Source organism: Asterias rubens, chromosome 4 (genome assembly GCF_902459465.1).
Source record: "Asterias rubens chromosome 4, eAstRub1.3, whole genome shotgun sequence".
Lineage (NCBI taxonomy): Eukaryota > Metazoa > Echinodermata > Asteroidea > Forcipulatida > Asteriidae > Asterias > Asterias rubens.
In genome coordinates this window covers 6,754,299-6,775,858 of record NC_047065.1, presented here as the reverse complement: position 1 = coordinate 6,775,858, position 21,560 = coordinate 6,754,299, and the positions used below count along the sequence as shown (strand labels likewise).

The 21,560-nt window shown below is 39.8% G+C and overlaps 1 protein-coding gene across 1 annotated transcript in view; it reads right to left on the bottom strand.

The window, feature by feature from the left end:
- The window catches only part of LOC117288881 (protein virilizer homolog), a 45,057-nt gene extending 23,717 nt beyond the window's left edge, over nt 1-21,340 (bottom strand). The window contains exons 1-18 of the mRNA XM_033769744.1: nt 21,271-21,340; nt 19,914-20,026; nt 17,143-17,278; nt 15,336-15,498; nt 13,982-14,890; nt 12,696-12,817; nt 11,656-11,739; nt 10,363-10,493; nt 8,809-9,037; nt 7,648-7,729; nt 6,796-7,018; nt 6,037-6,274; nt 5,131-5,231; nt 4,253-4,365; nt 3,399-3,731; nt 2,508-2,657; nt 1,186-1,377; nt 472-557 (exon numbers count right to left, since the gene is read on the bottom strand). Coding sequence (XP_033625635.1) covers nt 472-557; nt 1,186-1,377; nt 2,508-2,657; nt 3,399-3,731; nt 4,253-4,365; nt 5,131-5,231; nt 6,037-6,274; nt 6,796-7,018; nt 7,648-7,729; nt 8,809-9,037; nt 10,363-10,493; nt 11,656-11,739; nt 12,696-12,817; nt 13,982-14,890; nt 15,336-15,498; nt 17,143-17,278; nt 19,914-20,026; nt 21,271-21,333 — 3,468 coding nt within the window. The 5' untranslated portion in view covers nt 21,334-21,340. The remainder of the gene's footprint in view (nt 1-471; nt 558-1,185; nt 1,378-2,507; nt 2,658-3,398; nt 3,732-4,252; nt 4,366-5,130; nt 5,232-6,036; nt 6,275-6,795; nt 7,019-7,647; nt 7,730-8,808; nt 9,038-10,362; nt 10,494-11,655; nt 11,740-12,695; nt 12,818-13,981; nt 14,891-15,335; nt 15,499-17,142; nt 17,279-19,913; nt 20,027-21,270) is intronic.
- Nucleotides 21,341-21,560: the final 220 nt, after the last annotated feature.

Here is a 21,560-nt window from a genome sequence, read left to right as displayed (position 1 = left end):
TGCGGTTTATACGCCGCGCGGTTTATAATCCGAAAATTACGGTAGTTTGGGGGAAATGAGTAAAACAATGTCATGAAAATAATTTTTGTCTCATGAGACGAAAATTATTTTAATCATTTACAAACGTATTTTCATGACATTGTTTAACTCATTTCTCAAACACTACAGCACCTCAGTAAGTAATATTTTAAGGGAAGCTTTCCACTACCATTATCTTCAAACCCTGTAAGTTTAATGAAAATCTATGGACATTTTGAAAAGGTACCCAAATCCTTTAAGGACCAATCACATACAGTGAATGAATATTTGAAAATGACTGTATGAATATATGAATAAATCATCTCTTTCCCTTGTACTTAAGATTCTAGACCAACCTTACCTTATGTTATTTTAATGTTCTTGTGAGGCGCTATGTTAATTGTAGAGCGCCATAGAAATGTTTATTATTATTATTATTATTATTATTATTACCTTGATGACATTAATGAAAGCATTCATGGAGCTGGATGAATATAGCTGAATGACAGACAGCTTGTACTGTAAATCAATCTGCCGATCTGGAAAACAACAATAAAATAAAATAATAAACAACTAAATATTCAAATCATACTGGTACGTTTCATATCATGCCTCAGTTGGTAAATTTTCATTCTTGTCAATAAAGGTTGTTTGATGCTGGTAACATGCTCTGACAAATTTGGGACGGCAGGTAGGGGGACCAAAGCATAGTCTATACATAGCCTAGTCTATCTAATCCACATTTTCTCCCTCTTTGCTGGGTGCCCATGAGTTTAATTTTAGACATTTTCTCCTCCTATAAGCTCTATGACCAATTTCACAGAGATGCTTTAGCAAACAATATTACTTAACAACTCTCTGCCAAGCAGACATGGGCTGGATACAAGTCAGATATAATACATGTGACATGGTAGTTTGGCTGGTAACCTTATTCTGGTAAGCATAATTTTGTTGTGCTTAGTATTTTGTTGTTGTGCTTAAGCAGCTACATGTATATGAAATTGGGCCCTGGAGTGGATTTCACAAAGAGTTTAGACAAGTTAGGATGAGTTACTCTTCCTAACTTAGGACTGTATATACATTTTTAATAGCTCTTAGGACTAGTCCTAACTCTTTGTGAAATCGACCCATGGTACTACACCATGAGGAGCCTCTTGCTTTACTTACCCCCTGACTGCATATCTTCCGGTGCGCAGGCAAGATGTCTTAGGACCCTGAGGCATGTAACGATACCAGGCCCAGCTCCAAGGAGATTATGTCCCAGCTCATCACTCTCCTTATTGATGTACTCTATCATCTTACTGATGCAGCTGACATCCAACTTCACACCTTCGATTGAGCTCAACCATTTTGATAAGGCTGTTTTGTAAATCAAAAACATTGTTAAAGCAATTAGGGGCTCTGGGCTGAAAGTAGGTGAGACTTGATACACTCAGGTAGGGTCAATTTTGAATGAACATTTTGGTGATGCTGTTTTAGCTGAGTCATTTAGAGCATCAAATTCAAGATCTTGTGGTTAAGTCATCGGAGCGTCAATCCGGGTCCCATTTGTGACACTTGTGGCCTTGGGCAAGATACTTTTCTATAATTGCTTCTCTTCACCTAGGGGTACAAATGGATACCTGCGAGGGTTGAGGTTGATATTGTGTATGAAAAAGACTTTGAAGCGCTATGGTGGCCATGTTGTAAACTCCCCAGATAGCTGGCCCTATTGGCATGATTGGCCCAATGACCAGGGCACTAGTAGTAAAAGCACATTGTGACCGTTATTTTGGTATCGGTCTAATGGATCGGTCTATTGGGTGATGGCATGCAAAATGCATTCCTTATTCTTAGCCTGTTAGGGACATTGCAATAAGTCATGGTCAATACATGGCAAGTTTCCCAACTCATCACAATTGATCCATCAGCACAGTGCGTGACAATTGTAAAGAATGTTGAAGCTAAGCGAGGTCTATTCAGGAGATCTTTAAGGCACTGGGGTGGGTTTCACAAAGAGTTAGGACTAGTCTTATCTCGAGTTAGGACCAGTTACTCGTCCTAACTTAGGACTATCCATGCAATTTGTATATCTCCTAGGACTAGTCCTAAGTAAGGACTAGTCCTAACTCTTTGTGAAATCGACCCCTGGACACCTTTGGTAATTACTCAAAATATGTAACAGTATAAAACCTTATTTGGTAACGAGCTGTTGATAGTATAAAACATTGTGAGAAACATCTCCATCTGAAGTAACATAGTTTTTGAGAAAGAGGTAATACCTCACTAATATAATAAAAGAAGCATTTCACTTCTATCTGAAAGCACATTATTTTGTACAAAGAGGGTGTTTTTTTATTATTTTTTTATTTTCTTGCAACTTCGATGACCAATTGAGTCCAAACTTTCACAGGCTCGTTATTTTATGCATATGTTGGGATACACCAATTGAGAATACTGGTCATTGACAATTACCAAAGGTGTCCAGTGTCTTAAAGTGACATCCTTACCTGGGTCTCCATAAGTGCATAGCTGCAGTCTGGCTTGATATTGGCTCAACACTGTCACATTCTCATTATGCTGGATAACACAGGCTAGGATCTGAGCAGCGTAGCCGTGGGAAGCTGTCTTCCTGGTTTTACTTGGACTCATGCCTGGCTCTAAAAAAAACAAAAAAAACAAAAACAATTAAATGGTTTTTGGCTGACAATTGTGCATACAAATCTTCATTTAAGGGTCTATGTAACTTTTGTAGGACACAATGTCCACAGATTTACACTAAACTTACACAGTTTGAAGATAATGAAAGTAGAAAGCTTCCCTGAAAATATTACGTTCTGAGGTGGTGTAGTTCTTGTGAAATGAGTAAAACAATATCATGAAAATAATTTTCGTCTCATGAGACGAAAATTATTTTAATAATTTACAAGCGTATTTTCATGACATTGTTTTTTACTAATTTCTCAAAAACTACACCACCTCAGTAAGTAATATTTGAAGGGAAGCTTTCCACTACCATTATCTGCAAACCCTGTGAATTTAATGTAAATCTATGGACATTTTGAAAAAGTACCCAAGGCCTATAATGGAGTAGTGTCCCAAAAAAAAGTAGTGTCAAAAAATCAGTGATGAGTGAGGCTTGTTCTGCCATGTACACCAAGGGTCTAAAGTTATGACTCCATTACATAGGAGAAAATCGCTAGGTGCCCTTCCTCTTTAAAAATGAAGCATACAGGCCTGCAGGAAAGTTTTGAGATGTTTCTTGAAAACTAAAAGTGACTTGGCGCAATGAATTGGATGAGACAGTTACAAAGGCACGGCGCATGTGCGTAAAATGCACGAAAATTACTCCACAATAAGTGATATACAAAAACGAGAAACTTCTCATCATGTAAACTAACCCTTTGGTTCAATGAATGGTAACAAACACTCCATATTATCATCCATAGTGAGGATATGAGCAAGAGCCGTCCTGCCTACAGTAGTGAAGCTGATAGAATACAGCCATCTCATGATCTCGATGACCTCATCGCAGTCTGCTGCTGTGACATTGAGTCCTTTATCTGTAGCTTGGCGTAGCTGGTCAATGTACTGCAGTGTGGCCATGCTGTAGAGAAGCTGTAGACCTAGCTGTTGTAAGAGACTCTCTTCCTGAGCCTCGTCGTCAAGGTTGGCAGTCAAGCACTGGCAGAGGGCCTTGGTGGTGGCTTGGTTCGATGAGAGATACAGTAGTCCTGGGAACAATAAGAATCAGACGAGAAATCAACAAACAACTCTGACTTTCACAAATAATCACAGTAGCTGGAGGCCAGGCAAAATTATAATGGATCATCATGAACATTTTCTGGAGATAAAATTGTAAACAATCTATAGCATTACCAATCACCAGCAATACCAATCACAATTATTATTTTCAATTTCGCCCCAAAATCTGCCTAAAAATATTCTTCACAAAATTATAAAAAATAGAAATTGAAGAACAATATTTAACAAAAGTTATCAGCAATTAACAAAAAGGAAAACCAAAAAGATGAGTAATGTCATCCAAAAAACACAAAGTGTTAAGCTACAAACTAGGCATCAAAATGTCAATGATAAAAGGAAAACACAATGAAAACAAATGGAAAACATTTGTTAAATGACAACTTTATACAAAACTTGTCGATAGAACACTGCCAAGATTGCATTTGAGGTGAATGCGTGAAAACTAAAATCGATGAAATTACTCTTTAAAGAAGTTGGTTTGAATTTTTACCTTTGAGAGACTTCGTGATTGCAGTGAGTAACTCCACAATGGTGCTAGAAATGCTCTCATGACCCGCAGTCGCTGGACATGAAATCAGGACTAGCACACTCTCCAGAAGATTTCTAAGAAAAGAACAATCACATTTTAGATACTGTTACTCATTAAAGACAGTGGACACTATTGTTAATTTTTAAAGACCAATCTTCTCACTTGTTGTATTTCAGCATATACATGTATGCATAAAATAACAAGCCTGTGAAAATTTGAGCTCAATCGGTCTTCGAGTGAGATAATATTGAAAGAAAAAAACACTCTTGTGTGCTTTCAGACACTTGATTTCGAGACCTCAAAATCTGAGGTCTCAAAATCAAATGCGAGGAAAATTACTTCTTTCTCGAGAACTACTCCACTCCAGATGGAGCTGTTTATCACATTTTGTTATACTACCAACCTCTCCCCATTACTCGCTACCAAGTAAGGTTTTATACTAATAGTTATTTCGAGTAATTACCAATAGTGTCCACTGCCTTTCAAGGGCTGTTTGAGTTGCATTGAAAGTTTTGCAGGAAAACCAGAGTCCAAGTAGGAGCTTAACCTGGTAATAAGCTGGAGCCCAACCTGGAGCCCAACCTGGAGCCCAACCTGGAGCCCAAGCTAGCATCCAAGCCTACTCTAGCGTTTTGAAAAGGGGCTATGGCCTACTGTTTTTGTAGATTTTTGCTTGCAATGAGTTATACCGTAAGTGATGTTGTGTATTCTGCTGTCATGTTGGTAGACTGATACATGATTTTGGAGGCAGGCAGGGAAAACAAAGATTAAAGTTTTCCAGAGCTCAAAATTTGATGTTGAGGTTTACTTGGAACCAGTGTACATGGATTCTTTCTTACCTTGTGTGGAACATATGATACAAAGTTTGGTAGGGATCAGCTGTGTTTGGTGGTCCTGTTACTTTAGCAGTAGTGGGGAAAGCTTTGATTGGTGGCTGCACCTACATTGTAGAATAGATAGAATAAATAAAGAAAGAGTTTTAATTGATTAAGGTTGGAGTGGTTGAGGTTATTAAGACAAATTCTTACATAATGAGAGTTTTGTCTAAAGCCCTGGACTCGATAAAACCCAAAGGCCCAGCGGTCTCCTGCAGTGGACAGAGCATAATGTCTGAAATGTTGAACCCATCAGTTCGTCTCAGAACCACCAATCACTCAAAACTAAATAAACCTTTCTGCTCGATGTCACAGCAAATTTCTTATTAGGCCAATGACGGTGACTGCGAGTAGAAGCCGATGAGTAGTCATTTTCTAAAGTACATGTACTTAACAAAACGATGACAGGAGTGAAACTGTTCGAAAATGTAAAATCCTGGGAAAAAAAAGTATAAACAATATCTCTTCTTCTCAAAGATATAATAATTAAACATAATAGACATCCCTCATATTTAGTTTTGGCAAAGGGGTTCAGAAACAGATTAAGAAGGTTTATGCATAGACGTCTAGCGTTCTGAGTGGCTTCATGTGGTTTGTTTTTGTCTTGTTTGGTTATCTGTGTGGAAATTTCTATTGCTCTATAAAATATCATGTGTTTATAAAATTAGCGTTAACAACTACAATGTATTAAGGACGTTACATTTCAGGGTTTTTTAATTAATTTCAGGGGTTTATTAAGTGACCACTAATAGAAATCTACAGTTATGTAGAAACTACAGTAGAATATTTTGACTCTTTGAAGACAATTCATGACAAATCAAAGGCATGTTTAAACATTGTATACAAATCTCTTCAAAGTTAAGCACTTACCAGTGTATACGATGCGGTCCTGAGTACAGTGCAGATATCCTGCAAACAACCAATGATTGTCTCTAAGTCAGCACTGCTCACACCCACACAATCACCCATCACCTCTCCCTCTAAGGGTGTCCCTGGGCCAGAGGAGTGGTGCTGGAGGGCATCAGGGTCACTGGGGTCAAACTTGGAGGACTGTTTGAGGGATGAAGTAGGGGAAACAGAAGAGGGCTCGGTGTCTGTATCCAAAATACTGCAATGAGAAACAGGAAACAAATATTGGCTTTTGGAAGAACAAAGCCCATTTGACACCACAGCTCACACCAGAAACAATATTTAACGTCCAGCGAACACGTTGAGGTGCCCCATCGGACAAGATGCAACATGTTAACTAGCATATATGCTTGCGCATCACACATTTGTATTTCTGCTAGTAGGGTCCCATTTACTGCTTGCAGGTTTGATGCAGGTTTAATTTGAAGAAAAATGTGATGAAATATGTGATGAAATAAAGGTATTATTTTAAAGTATAAATGTAAGACTTCACGCAGTGATCATCAAAAGAACTCAATCGCTTGCAGACAAAGCGCCCTGGAAGATAAGACGCAACAATGTTTTGGGGGTCAAAAAAGTCAGATATGACGCAACAATCTTATTTGAAAATTTGTATATACTGTACTCAGCAGCTCAGCGCCTTGAGTACCAAGTTGTTTGGTAGATACGTGGGCTATACAAAGACTTTGATATTATTTTAATTATTATGATTAATCTCACCTGTTGACAGTGTCATGCAATGTCGTCAGTGTCTCATAAACATGAATTTTTTTCAGCAGAGCCGTCGCCGCCTGCACAACCCTAACTGGCTGTTCAGACAGCAACAGCTTAACAAGACGCTGGTAGTAGGTCTTTGGTGATTTAATCGTGGGATCGTTTTCAGATGAGGATGGACCAAGAAAACGTTCTATACCATCTTGCCAATTAGTGGTGCTGTCCAGGGCTAAATGTGAGAGAAAATAAGTTATTCAACAAAGCATCCATCAAAATCAATTAGCTGTTACTGGAATACATTTGTAGATTGCAAAAGGTTCTCAGTTTAAGGCAGTGGACACTATTGGTACTTATTAAAAATATTTTTTAGCATAAAACCTTACAAGTGGTTACAAGTAATGGGGAGCTATTGATAATATAAAACACTGTGAGAAACGGCTCCCTCTGAAGTAACTTAGTTCTTGAGAAAGAGTAATTTTTTACAAATTTGATTTTGAGACCTTAGAATTAGATTTTGAGGTCTCAAAATCAAGCATCTGAAAGCACACAACTTCATGTGACAAGGGTGTTTTTTCTTTCATTATTATCTCGCAACTTTGAGGACCAATGAGCTCAAACTCACAGGTTTGTTACTTTGTGCATATGTTGAGATACACCAAGTGAGTTCAAATTTATACAGGTTTGTTATTTTGTGCATACAAGTATGTTGAGATACACAAAGGGTGAAGACTGGTCTTTGACAATTACCCAAAGTGGGCAGTGCCTTTAATGAGAATTTTGGATAGAAAAAAAGAACATATAGCAAGCAGGATTAGAAGTACTATGTTTGAGTACCATGTTTGACATTGTCAACCTTACCATTAAGAGCCATGAGTTTCATAGAGGATGCCATGTGACTGCCAAACAGCAGGTCCATCAGAGCATCAAGAACGCCAGAGTCCTGTGTCAAAGTTCAAGATCAATCATAATAACACATGAAGTTAATGTAGAGTACAGCTGTGGCTGTAGCTGCAGCTGTGGCTTGATTGACATAAAGTATAGGAGGCTCATAGAAACCCCCTTAGCAATAGCCATTATACAATTGTTGCACGCTGTGACGGGGTCCATGGCGTTTTGTACACTCGAGGGGGAAAATGGAACCCGAGGCCAAGCCAAGGGTGCCATTTCCCCTCAAGGGTGTACAACACCCATGGACCCCAGCCACAACGTGCAACAATTGTTTTGTTACCTTTGTATAATTGTTATTCCTCTTCTCAAAGTTTGGTTGTCATCTTCAAACATTATTACGACGGACTATTCATTGTTAAATAAGCAGACGAACAAGAAACAATTCCCTCGAACCCGCGGTTGTTTCGTACACAGCGCTGGAAACCGACCAACGATCAAGGTGATGTACACCTGTGTACATCACTTTTCATGCTACCCGGCCCGTCGAGCCATGTAACATGCGTATTTGTTGCACGGCACGTGATTGGTTCTCGACCAATCAAACTTCACAATTTGTACAGAGGTATAACAAAGCCGTGTGATCAGCAGCTGCCAATACAGAAATGGATTGAGAGAATTTCTGAACAAATTTATGCAAATTAATTCAACCTCAAAATTTCCCATTTTAAAATTGAAACATTATAATTTTTCAAATAAAATAATGTTTTTTATGAATACTTCAAACAACCTTTTTGCAAAATAGGGAGCTATGTTTCAATGTATGAAACCCATTCCCTTATAGACCTTTATCACAGTGTTGTCACCTTGATTTTACCCCATTCCAACTCATTGTAACCAAACTGAGGCTGGACGAAATAATAGTCTGGTGCCATGTGCAATGAAATTTAGCATTCATTACTGTTATTGGAAACAGGGAATACGATTAAGATGGTGACAGCGTGATTAAGGTCTATAGCAACATGTAATGGAAAGGACACTAACAGTAGACATAAACCTAGGGTTGAAATTTGTGAACAAACATTCATTTGCTTCAAAACTGACTCATTTGAAAGCGGTCACGAGAACACCTACCAACAGTTTCAAGGCCACACTCTGTCCGCATCCACACAGGGCAGTGACCATCCTCATGCCAGCTTTCAACTGTCTCATGTTGACCGCAATGGGTTGACCCATAGCCCTGTCCAGACTGATTGCTTTGATTGACCATTCAGTGAGGGTAGAGATGACGGAGTCATTGTCAGACAGGCTTGACTGAGCCTGGGAAATCAGGGTTATCAATGGCTCCAGGGCTCCTACCCACCTGTGTATTAGGAAATTAAGCATTCATTGTTATACAGCATTGCCACATACAGTGACTTAATGACACCACTCACTAACAGTGAGCTAACCCTACAATTGTCTGATCATTCAATATCATCTACTGTGGTATAAATTAAGCCTGTGACGGTTAAACCTTTAAGCGGTTAACTGTTTACAAAAGCACTATCCATTTAGTACTTTATTAACCGTTTAGACACAAATATTTTTTTGCATTTGCCAATTTAATTTTCTGTGTTAATACAATAAAGTATTGTTGACATACATAGCTCGACAACTAAAACCAAGTCGCCGATACTTTTTTTTTTACCCGCGAATTGAATCGCCCAGAGACTGTGACAATAACTTGTCTCTACGGTTTTCAATTTGCCGACAAGTTGTAGCCGTAGCTGTAGGCTTTGAGAGCTTTATTTTGGCCACCTGTAATTGCACACGCACTCAGCGAACCCTGACGGTGGGCATGAGTTAAGTTCACAAACAATACTCCTTCTTAAGAGATGCCGAAGATGATCGGCCCGCTTTTAAAAATCTATTCATTTGGTCGCACCTCCCTTTTAACATATCTCTTCACGCATACGCATCCACCAATGAATTGTAAGCATTCACATGGTTGCAGCATGCACGGAACATACACGCGAATACACCGCTTCGTCATTATTTTTGGTTCTGAGACCATTGGTGTTCCGGGAACCAAAAATACAAAGCGCCATCTATGTTTATGCATAACAAGAGGGTACAGTTTGACGTGTAAATAGATCAAAACATTGGTTGTGTGTGAGTGCGCGCAACACCAATTGTTTTTGGACAAGACTAAGTGTATGGGTAAAACAAAATTATATCAATACAAATATTTAATAATAATAATAATAATAATAATAATTGTGGCCTCTTATATAGTGCACATGTCTTTCACTCTAAGACGCTCCTGGCGCTGTAACATACAGATGTGGGACTACGTTTGAATTGTGAGACCTTATTCTGATAGCACCATGTAATGCTTAACAAGATGCTGTGGCGCAATTTGCTGCGGATCGGACCAGGAACACCGGGGCGAACCCCTTCTCTTTACGATAAGTGCACTGGGTTCTTTTACATGCGTAACATAACACATGGGACCAATGGCTTTACGTCCCATCCAAAGGACGAAGCAATGGTGAAGTGTCTTGCTTAAGGACACAAGTGTCACGGCTGGGGATTCGAACACACACTCTGCTGATCAGAAACACCAGAGTTTGAATTCGGTGCTCTTAACCGCTCGGCCACGACACTTCCACAAAATTGTCAACATCTTTTAAGATTGCACTTCACCTTGGTCCATATTCCTGGTCATGATGTTCCTTAATGACATCCCTAAGACTCTGAGCTGCCTCAGGAGCACCCTCTGAGACTTTAGGGAGTTTGGTCTGATCTTGTGGAATGGAGAGCATGCTTGGGTAGGTCTGAAATAAAAAAGTTAAAACATATTTAAAATACATGTATTCAGATTGAAGGTTATAATTTTTCAACATCATTGTTAACCACCCGTATCGTCAGTATTTTGAGAAAACAAATTCCGAGCCCAAACTTTTCATATTTTTGTTGTTGTGGTTCCTGTGTACTCTTGTCTTTTTTGTTTAATTTGTTTTAATTTGTTTTAATTTGTTTCTTTAATAATTAGAGTTAGCGAAGATTATTTACTTGGCCTTTCCCCAATTTCAATTGAATTATAGTTTCAATTAAATTCCGCCTCTGGCCGTGAGTTTTGAGATGTTATTAATAATAAGATAATTGAATCAATATAAATATGTTTTGTGTATGCATCAACACAGTAAACAGATGTCTGCACATCGTTGGTCTACCCATCATGCCCATGGAGGAAGGAAGAGAAGGAGCTCGAACGACCCGCAAAACCGCAGAGTATCAAAAGAATACCCCGACAATGCCCCTGTCTGACCAGTGGAAAAAGATTAAGCACCTCCTGCTGGCTGGACGACCGATCAGTGAGCGCGATTAGATCTCTTTGTACAGAAGGTGTGGTACCGCCACTCTGCACTGTTGCCTTCATGTAAAGTTGAATCATTGAAGAAAAGAATTGTGAATATACACTTCTTCATTTACCAGTTTACATGTACATGAAAATATCATAGCACATTTTTACATTTTTTGCGTCTTTCCTGTCACTAGCAGTGGTTCAAAATTTGGGTATTAGCACCTTGGGTGGTTGGTATTCAATTGTGTTGTTCGATTTGGTGGGCGAAAGTGTACACAATTTTTATTAGGTCTCAAAAATTTTTTTTTTTCCTTTCTTTTATCTATACGACATACGATACCGAAGTTGAATGAAGAACCAAGTGTGCATGCGCAAACTCACACATGCCAGGTCTCCCATTGTTTGTATGAGGTATGTGGGTGATTACGAGACGTCGTTAAACGACCGCGGTACCACAGGTTCGACCTTTTGAAGTCCCTCCGTTTGAGCTCCACTTTTTTTCCTCCATGGTCTACCAAACAAAAACCTGTACAGCTAATATGGTCAACTTGAAACTGGCAGGGGCTATGAAAATTACTAGGGTAAAGTTGACAGAGAAAATGGGTTTTTTAAATATATATTTTTGTACTTACACTTAGTGGTACAAGCTCAACTTGGAATGAATTGAATGTAACAATATCTGGCCATGGTTCACCTTCGAGCCCATCTAATCCATCCTACAAAAAGAAAAGCAATCAACCCAAATCATCATTAATCATCCTGCAGCAACAGAAAGTCTGTTTATCATGTTTATAGGATGTCACACATGTAGGTTGAGGGTGCCTTTCTTTAGAGGTCATAAAGGGTCACTCATTGACCCTTCCTTTGCATCTTTCACACGTCATCATATTCATGTACATGTAGCTATGAATAAAAAAAGCCAGGGGTTGAAAGTGCCGGTAGCCCGCTAGCCCAGGATTATTAGATTTACAGCCGGGCTAGTCATTTTTCCAGTTTGATATCCGGTAGGGGTTCGTGGAAAAATAAATCAAAGTGCAATATCACAAACAGTAATGAAATGAGAAGATTGTATATAAATATGACGTCTATATCCCAATTAAAAAAGCTTCGTAAAACTAACTTGATTAATTAGTAGGTTTTCACCATTGTCCACTGTGGTTTTCATTTGTTTTGTGGGTGCGGGCTGAACTGCTGAAAAAGGCTCTTCACTAAATGCTGATATTAACTTATTAGTATTAGTCTTGTAGCTCTGCGTTTTCAATTGCTTCATCGTCCAGTCAAGCAAAAATAGGAATACATTTCCGAACACAACTTAACTACATGTATACTTATATTCAAGGCTGTATGCTTCTTTTTTAAAAGGGCAAGGGGACAAAAGCATTTGCTTCTTGGCAAAGGGCACCCTCTGAGCAAATTGTAAATTTCACCTGGAACATTTCAATCGCACCAAGGCAAAGAGCATGGGGCTTGGAGGGAGTTGAGGTATCAGGCCTGAATATAGACTAATCCGACAAAACAAAATTGGTAGCGCCCTCTATTGAAAAAATTAACATCTTCAGTGTCTTTTTGTGCATAATCTAGGCACTGAAGACACGGCAGCAAACATGGCAAAAGGCGCGCAGTGTTCAACACTTGCACACCCAGTGCGCCACCAGGATTGGTTTATACATACCGTATCCATGAGTTCATCCAGGCTACCCACTTCATCCAGTCCTTCTTCATCACTAATCTCTTCATAAGTGTGTCCAATGCCTTCACTCTCAACATCTTCAAGAGGCTCTCGGCTTCGATCATCTATGGGAACAGTCAAGGAGTTTACTTTAAACAAGCATGCAAATGCAGAAATTATTTAATCAATTTAGAAGAAAGACATTTAACATGTTTAAGTGAGTAGTTTCAGGCACACCCAAGATTTTGTGCTGTGTTTTCAATTTTCACTGGCACAGCTCAGAAACCCAAAATGCTGAAACCACCTAAGCTGAAAAGTTGCAAGCCTGTTAAAAATTCAGTGAGAGATTTTAGCATACAGGACTCGAATGTGGGACAACAAATCTAAATACTTGTAGCTCAAAATAGTGACTGGACCAAAAAATAGTGACTGGACCAGAAAATAGTGACTGGCCCAGAAAATAATGACTGGACCAGAAATGTGTGTACAAGACCAGACTCAAAATGAGAACCTGCATTTAAATACAGTAGAGATCTGGGCCCAATTTCATAGTGCTGCTAAGCACGAAAATTTGCTTAGCATGAAATTTCTTCCCCGATAAAAAAACAGGATTACCTGCCAAATTTGTTGCAGAGTGCTTGTTACTGGTATTCAGCTTTTGTTTGCTTATCCTGAAAATCACATGGAAAATTTGGCAGGTAATCCTGTTTTTATCGGGGAAGAAAGTTCATGCTAAGCAAATTTTCGTGCTTAGCAGCTCTATGAAATTGGGCCCTGTCATCTTTCTTTTGGGGAAATACTTCATTACCCAGCAAGAATAAACGGCACAGTGTACAAAATGGTGTAGGTCTATTTTTCTGACTAAAGTCAACATTTGAACTTAGTTTGTTTCTATTCAACATTTAAGCACAGAGTGAGATACGGTTATTCAATTGAAATACACAAGTCTGGTCATAAGTTTACAGGCCCAACATTAAATCCACTGGCTTCGGTCTTGGGGCCCAGTGTAGAATTCCATCCCTAAGAATAGTGTTACCACAAACTTTCACCTGACTGTTCCCATCAAGCAGAGTTTTAGGCCTTGCCGTCGAATTTCACAAAACTCTTCCTAACTTAAGACTAATCTTATGACTAATAGGACGAGTCCCAACCCTGCACTGTAGCATGCAGACCTTAAGGTTAATCCTAAGTTAGGAAGATTTACTCGTCCTGACTCGAGATAAGACGAGTCCTAACTCTTTGTGAAATCCACCCCTGCTCTGGTAAATGACTAGGGTTTTTGTACTCACCATCCATAATGTCCCGATCTGAGTACTGATGGATTGGGGATGTCTCTGGTGTAAGAGGTTCAAAGAGTTCATCACCTCCTTCCTGGGACTCATGAACTATCTCACCAGGCTCTGGAGCCACCAGTGGTATTGCCTCTGGCTCTGTCCTACTCTTTGAATCTCTTCTCGTCTCTGATTCTCGCCTTGAGTCCTTATCTCTTCGCAAGTCCCTTCTCGGACTGTCCCCTCGTCTTCTTTCTCGGCGCCTCCTCGAATCTTGGCTGTATGAATCAGCCGACTGAGGAAATTCGGTTGGGGTCGGGGAGCGACATGGCTCTCCCGGAGGAGTCCTAGGTCCCCGATGCTTGCGATGCTTCTTCTGCGTTCTACCGCAACTGCTGCTACTACTAGCCGCCACTGATGAATGACTTCGATCGTCACGCCAGTGCTCAGTGTAAGGTGCTTTCTGAGGTGGTGGATCGACAGTTGATGGGGGTGGCTCTTCCCACTCCACAGCATCTCCTGGTTCCCATGTGTCTGTTGTTTCCCATGTGTCACCGTGTTCCCAGTCCCGACTCTGGCCTTGCTCCTCTTGTTCACCAGCCTCCCAGGAATCTTGTGTCTTCCAGTCTTTGGTGTCTTCTGCTGATGGCCAGGCCTCAGCAGGGTGTCCCTGAGTGGAGTCCCATTGCTCTTGAGTAGGAGGGGGTGGTGAAGGAGTCCTGGGCCCCCTGCGGCTACCACTGCCTGGTATGGTCAGAGGTGGCTGTGGAGGCTGATGGTGCTCAGGTTCTGTAGGTGGGTCGGGGTAGCGAGGACGCTTAGAGGAGGCTGCTTGGTCAAGTTCTTGTTTGTCCCAGTCCCAGGCATGATGTTGGGTCTGCTTTGGTTGTGCTAAATCATGCGTCAGAAACTCAACTGCCTCTTCAGCTGGTGTTGAAAATATTAGAAAGTAAGTAATGATTCACAAAACATTCATATAGTTGTGTCAGTGCAAATCTTGATTTGGCGAAAAACGGTGTCGTTGTTTTGCAGTAAAAACAAATAAATGTATTCAATGGTAGACTAAGCTCTTTGTCACTACAAATGATTCATGGAAGAATGCACCCCAGAGTAGTAACACTACAGTTTCAGAGCTTTGTTTCACGATTTGGTTTATGAACACAGTGGTACATTTTATAACTTGGTTAAACTGTCAAAAAAGTCCCAGTCGTCATCAACCTTTTTTTTTTATTTTGCTTTCTCAAGAATAAAACAAGCAACAGAATACAACCAGGAATCAGAATTCTTGCTATCAAAAATTGTGGTACCATAAAAAAAAGTGTCCTACGAATTTGTGCAACGGAGTCCCAAAACAGATCCTGCTGGAACTTACCTGTTCTCTTGGACCCATGTGCATTCTGCTTTGGAGGGGGAGGCGGTGGAGGAGAAGCTGGTCTCTCCTCAAGTCTCTTCTTATTATGAGGTGCCACAAAGCCATAGATAGCCACAGTCACTTTATGATACCAGCCCCTTAGCACCATCCCATCTGTAGGCACCTGAAAACAAACATTGAATATTGATTTCTCATTTCATAATAATAATTTTAAATAATATCGAAGTCTCATTTATTATAGCCTAACAAGGTACTCAAGGCGCTTAGTGCATAAACTTTAAAAAAAAAATAGTTTATTGAAGTGATGAATTCTGAGACCCATATACGTAAGGGTTAACAAGGTGCTACAGCGCCTTCAGCAGCCACAGCCAGGAACACCAGGGCGAACCCCTTTGTCTTTTCGATAAGTGGACTTGGTTCTTTTACATGTATTACACAACACATGGGACCAACAGCTTTACATCCTATCCGAAGGAGGAAGCAATGGTTAAGTGTCTTGCTTAAAGCCATTGGTCACTTTCGGTAAACAGTATTGTCCAAGACCCACACTTCGTGTACCACAACTTATATATAAAATAACAAACCTGTGAAAATTTAGGCTCAATCGGAGTCGGGATAAAATACCGGGAAAACCCACCCTTGTTTCCGCACGTTTCGTCGTGTCATTACATGTGTTTAAAATAAATCAGTAATTCTCGCTATCGAGAACTGATATTGTTTTTATGTTTTCTCAAACAGTAAAGCATTTCATGGAATAATATTTCAAGAGAAGTCTTTCACCATTACCTTCTGTAAACCCTGTAAATTATTTGTAAATCTGTGAACTTTTTGTTGTTGTTCTGTACCAAAAGTGTCCAATGGCTTTAAGGACACAAGTGATGGGGGATTTAGTTGAGAAGCCAAGGACTCTCAGAAAAGGGAACTTAATCAATGTACTTGCAAAGAACCCAAAGGAAAGAAGACAATGAAGGAAGTTTAAAGTTTCAGATGTACGAAGAAAACTCTGGAGATATATTCTGTGGAAAACCCGCATAATCCAATAGGGACTGATGAAAGCCCAATCCACACGGTGCCCCTGGTGGGTTTAAAACTGGGTCTTAGCATGGCGGACGAGGAAAGATATCACTGCGCCAACCGGACTGCCCATAACATGTACTTGAAACATGCAGCCAACATTGGTAACTGTCAAAGAGTAGTATTCGCACTTTATGTGACTCAAAACACATGTTTACATGAATTCACAAACCTGGGAAAGTTTAAGCAGAATCAGTCATCAGAGTCACAATAAAATAGTGAAGGAAAACCAAAATTGTTTTATGGCCTGGCGTTTTGAGCCTAGAAGAGTCATTCTTGAAGACTAAAATGAAGTTTAGAAAGACTCTGCTACTAGGGTCAAAACATCAGGCCATTAACTAAATGTTTGCATTTATACCACTTAGTCTTTTAAGTCGGTAAGCAGTTTGAAGCAGCTAACTCTATTTTTCTGAGTTATTTTAAGTTTAATACGTCTTTATGTTGGGGTAAAATTGACTAACGTTTTGGGGCCGATTTGATTCAACCGTTATAAACCGAAGGTCTTGAGTAGTGTGATCCCTTTGCACCACAAATTTGGCTAAACTGGGATGGGTGCAGCGTGGCGTCACAGCCGTAAGGTGCAAGTGAAGAAAGAAAATAGACAAAGTGCAGACAAAAGCACAAGAAGTTGACAAAATCCAACAAAAAACATGGGTGCAGGTTAAAAAGCACACACACACAATTTGATTACTCAGACTACCCTTCTGAGTTAACTGGTAAACTGTCAAGTCACCTTGGTATTGGTGAGGAACTGTATCTTTGAATTGTCCACATAGTCAAGTGATCCTAGCTTCTCAAATACAGCTGATCCAGACTTTCTCAAGTTGTTGATGAAGAGCTCTAAGGAGAATGTTGAGGGACTTGTTTCTCTGCATAACAACAAATGTGAGAAAGCAATTCAAAACATTGGTTAAAAAGACCTTGACACTATTGGTGATTGTCAAAGGCCAGTCCTTCCACTTGGTGTATCTCAACATTATGCATAAAATAACAAACCTGTCAAAAATTGAGCTCAATCGGTCGTCGAAAGTTGCAAGATAATAATGAAAGAAGAAACACCCTTGTCAAACAAAGTGGTGCGCCTTTAGATGCTTGATTTCGAGACCTCAAATTCTAAATCTGAGGTCTCGAAATCAAATTCATGGGAAATTACTTCTTTCTCGAAAAGTACTCCACTTCAGAGGGAGCAGTTTCTCACAATGTTTTTTACTACCAACCTCTCTCCATTAGTCAATACAAAGTAATACCAAGTAAGATTTTATGCTAATAAATATTTTGAGTGTCCAATGCCTTTACAGATGCGTTTTGGAAAAATATTATCCTGAGCAGTAAAGTTTCCGATCAAAGGGCAAGCTTCCTTTATAACTAAGCAGTGACTGATTTCCCTCGTTTAGCAGAGCAAAGTCCTACCAGTTGCTACTCAAAATCCATTGAGTACTCAATACTACCAATCAGTTTACACAAAATGTGCTCAGTCGAAATGTTTTGCTATGCAAAAGTGCTGGATGAAATCATTTGCTGCTGAGGAATTACAATGTAACCATGGTAACAGCTATCATTTCAGCCAGGCAGACACAAAAGATCAAAGTATGCAATTTCCCGTTCTAGTCCTGTATTATTGAAGCCCCTGAATGTGTATCTCACTCTATAAAACAACAATCACAACTTTGTTGCACGCTGTGCAGGGCTCGAATTTCACGCTGGACCGCAGGCCCGAGGCCAGTGATTTTAGCTTCGGTCCAGTAAACTTTATGCCGAACAAGTCCGGCGGTCTTGTGGTTTTTTTTATGCATACTAATATAGTTACTATTACAAATAATTATATGAAATATATTATCTTTCATTAAAAAATGTATTTCAATCTCATTTAAAATAAAAGTTTTTGTTTTACTTGTCGTCAAATCAGTGTTCTAAGCACGCCTGCGGAACGTCAATCCGTCCTTTTTTCACGTGCATCAGGCTGCATACAAGTTTTCCATTCAGTTTACTCATGCCCACACCTTGTACATCTAGTCTCAAACCATTTATGTTTATGCACCCGGGGAGTGAGCGAGCGGGGATGAGGGAGTGATGTGTTGGTACCCGGCGCGGCGGCACACCTTAGTACAGCGATGTTTGTTTACCACTGACCATGTGTAAAGTCTGATACCTTACAAAGGAGTGTTGAATTTGCATTAAGAAGGTCTGGTTGCAATACCACACATCCCTGTGTTGCATGGATTAAAAGTAAGGTCTTGTTGCCAAATGTCTTGCTAAGTATGGCTACCAACAGTGATGAGCTTCTGACTACTGCTGTCAAATTTTTGGTCAATCTTTTTACGACGATCTTTTTATGAATGATGCACGTTGCAGTGTTTGTTGGTGATTTGCCTGTCAAATCAGATTTTTTTTGTTGAGGCGGCGAGAATGACGTGAAGTAGGTATATGGAACTTTATTGATTGGGTTTCACAGCAAAAAAGAAGCCTGCTAAGGGATGAAAAAAGGCCTGCATGCTGTTCTATCGTGTTAACTTTTTTTTTCCTAATAAAATTTTGGTCTTGTAAAAAATCTTCCGGTCCAGTAAAAATTCTGAGCAACAAGCCCTGCGGTCTTGTGGATTTTTTCCCCAAATTCGAGCCCTGCTGTGACGGGGTCCATGGCGTTTCGAAGGGTGCCATTTCCCCTGAGGGTGTACAGAACGGTTGAACCCAATGGACCCCATTAACAGTGTGCAACAAATGTTTTGTTATACCTTGGTAATTTTATTATTCCTCTTCTCCAAGTTCTGCTGTCATCTTCAAACATTGTACAGTTGTTAGAAACAACTCCCTACTGTTCTCTCAAACCCTCAGCTGTTTCATACAAAGCACTGGAAATTGACCAACGATGGGAACGATCAAGGTAAATGTACACCGGTAAACAAAATGTACCAAGACTAGCCATTGTACATTATACAATTGTTGTACGCTGCGACAGGGTCCATGGCGTTTTGTACACTCGAAGGGGAAAATGGAACTAGAGCAAAGCCGAGGGTGTAGTCACAGCGTGCAACAATTGTTTTGTTATACCTTTGTATAGTCATTATTCCTCTTCTCGAAGTTCTGCTGTCATCTTCAAACGTTATTACGACGGACTATTCATTGTTTAATAAGCAGACGAACAAGAAATAATTCCCTCGAACCGGCGGTTGTTTCGTACACAGGGCTGGAAATCAACCAACGCTGGGAACGAACGATCAAGGTGATGTACACTGGTGTACATGTGTATATATACATAACTTTTTATGTTACCCGGCGCGTCGAGCCATGTAACATGCGTTTTTGTTGCGCCTCACATGATCGGTTCTCGACCAATCAAACTTCACAGTTTGTTACCGAGGTATAACAAGCAATTCTGTATCACATCACGTGGTTGGTTCTCGACCCATCACACTTCATAACTTTGTTACCAAGGTGAAACAAATCGCAATCGTGCATGCTCGTTTCCAGACTTAGTTGAATAAAAACCTAATTTGACCTCCTTACCCAACTCTTCCTTGGCTCTGCAACTCTGGATGGGCAGCTGTGGCCCTAGGGATGACCCTGACTTCACTCACACATACTGGCCAAGGAAACTGCACAAGATCAAGGTTCAACTCCTACATGGGAAACATAAATCAATAAATAGATTAAAGCCATTGGACACTTTCGGAACAGAAAACAAAAAAAATTCAAAGATTTACAAATAACTTACGTAGGGTTTACAGAAGGTAATGGTGAAAGACTTCTCTTGAAATACATGTACATCAGTGTACATGTATTACTCCATGACATGCTTTACTTTTTGAGAAAACATTAAAACAATTATCCATTCTCGATATCGAGAATTACGGATGTATTTTAAACACATGTCATGACACGGCGAACCATGCGGAAACAAGGGTGGATTTTCCCGTTATTTCTCTAGACTCTGATGACCGATTGATTTCCACAGGTTTGTTATTTTTTATATAAGTTGTGATATACGAAGTGTGGGCCTTTGGACAACACTGTTTACCGAAAGTGTCCAATGGCTTTAATATTAACTAAATGAAATATGATGTACATGTTGCCATGGCTGTGGCACCCTGAGATGGATATTTTAATCAGCAATTATTAAGGGTTTCAAGATTAAGGCAAATTATATACTTTAAGCTCACTGAAAATCCACAACTCTATTTTTATCAATTTCTTCTTGATGTTTTGACTTCAAACACTCAGTTTATCCAGCAATAGTGAATGGATTTTTCAGGAGAAAAATACTAAGTCAAAAGTCAGTAGTCTTGTAAACCATAACACATGACATGACAAGTTATCACAAAAAAAGTTAGGTTGCAATGTACTGTTGTATGGCCTAAAGCCGCCCCACACACTTTAATAATTCCCAACAGTCTTTCTGTCATTTAAGCAAAATCAACCAGGCCACAGGGGGCAGGAAACTTATCACTCACGTGTTACTGTTAGTGTTATTTATTTTTTATAAACATCATGATAAATTAAAATTATTTATTGATATCCCACTCACATTCACTAAATGAGACATTCCTTGGGCAACAAATAAGTAAAAGGTGGTGGTAGGATTAGGATATTTTTTATCTTCATGCAACGGGATAAAAACCAACCTTTAAAAAGAAGATCAGATAAGCACTCTATTTTCACGGAATTGGTTAAACACAACTGTGTACAGCCCCCCCCCCCCCCCCCCCCCCCAACCATTCCGTCAGGTAAGGTTCTTGTTGCTAGCCAAACAATGCTTTCTTGTCTACAATTAACACTCCTTTTAGAAATTAGTTTGCTCTTAAATAGTTCCCATTGATGCAAGCTTCATAAAAGTTATTAACAAAATACCATGAAGACCACTTACCTCTTTGTTTTCATGGCTAAATGTGTCACAGAACAAGAGCTCGCTCAAGTTCTCGTCCGCCATGTTTTGAGCCGGGATGCATGTGCTGTTTCAACAGAGGGCGCTCCTAATAAATACTAGCGGGATGCCGCAACATAGTTGTGAAACGTCGCCTTCCCTCCTAACCTTCTCTCTTGCGTTCTCCAACTTAAGGAATTGGTGTTTGTTTCTGGAATTGAGCTTTAATATTGGAGAAGGGTGTACTTGGCAATGATGGTTCATGGCATGATATGTAGGGTTTTTCGTGATAT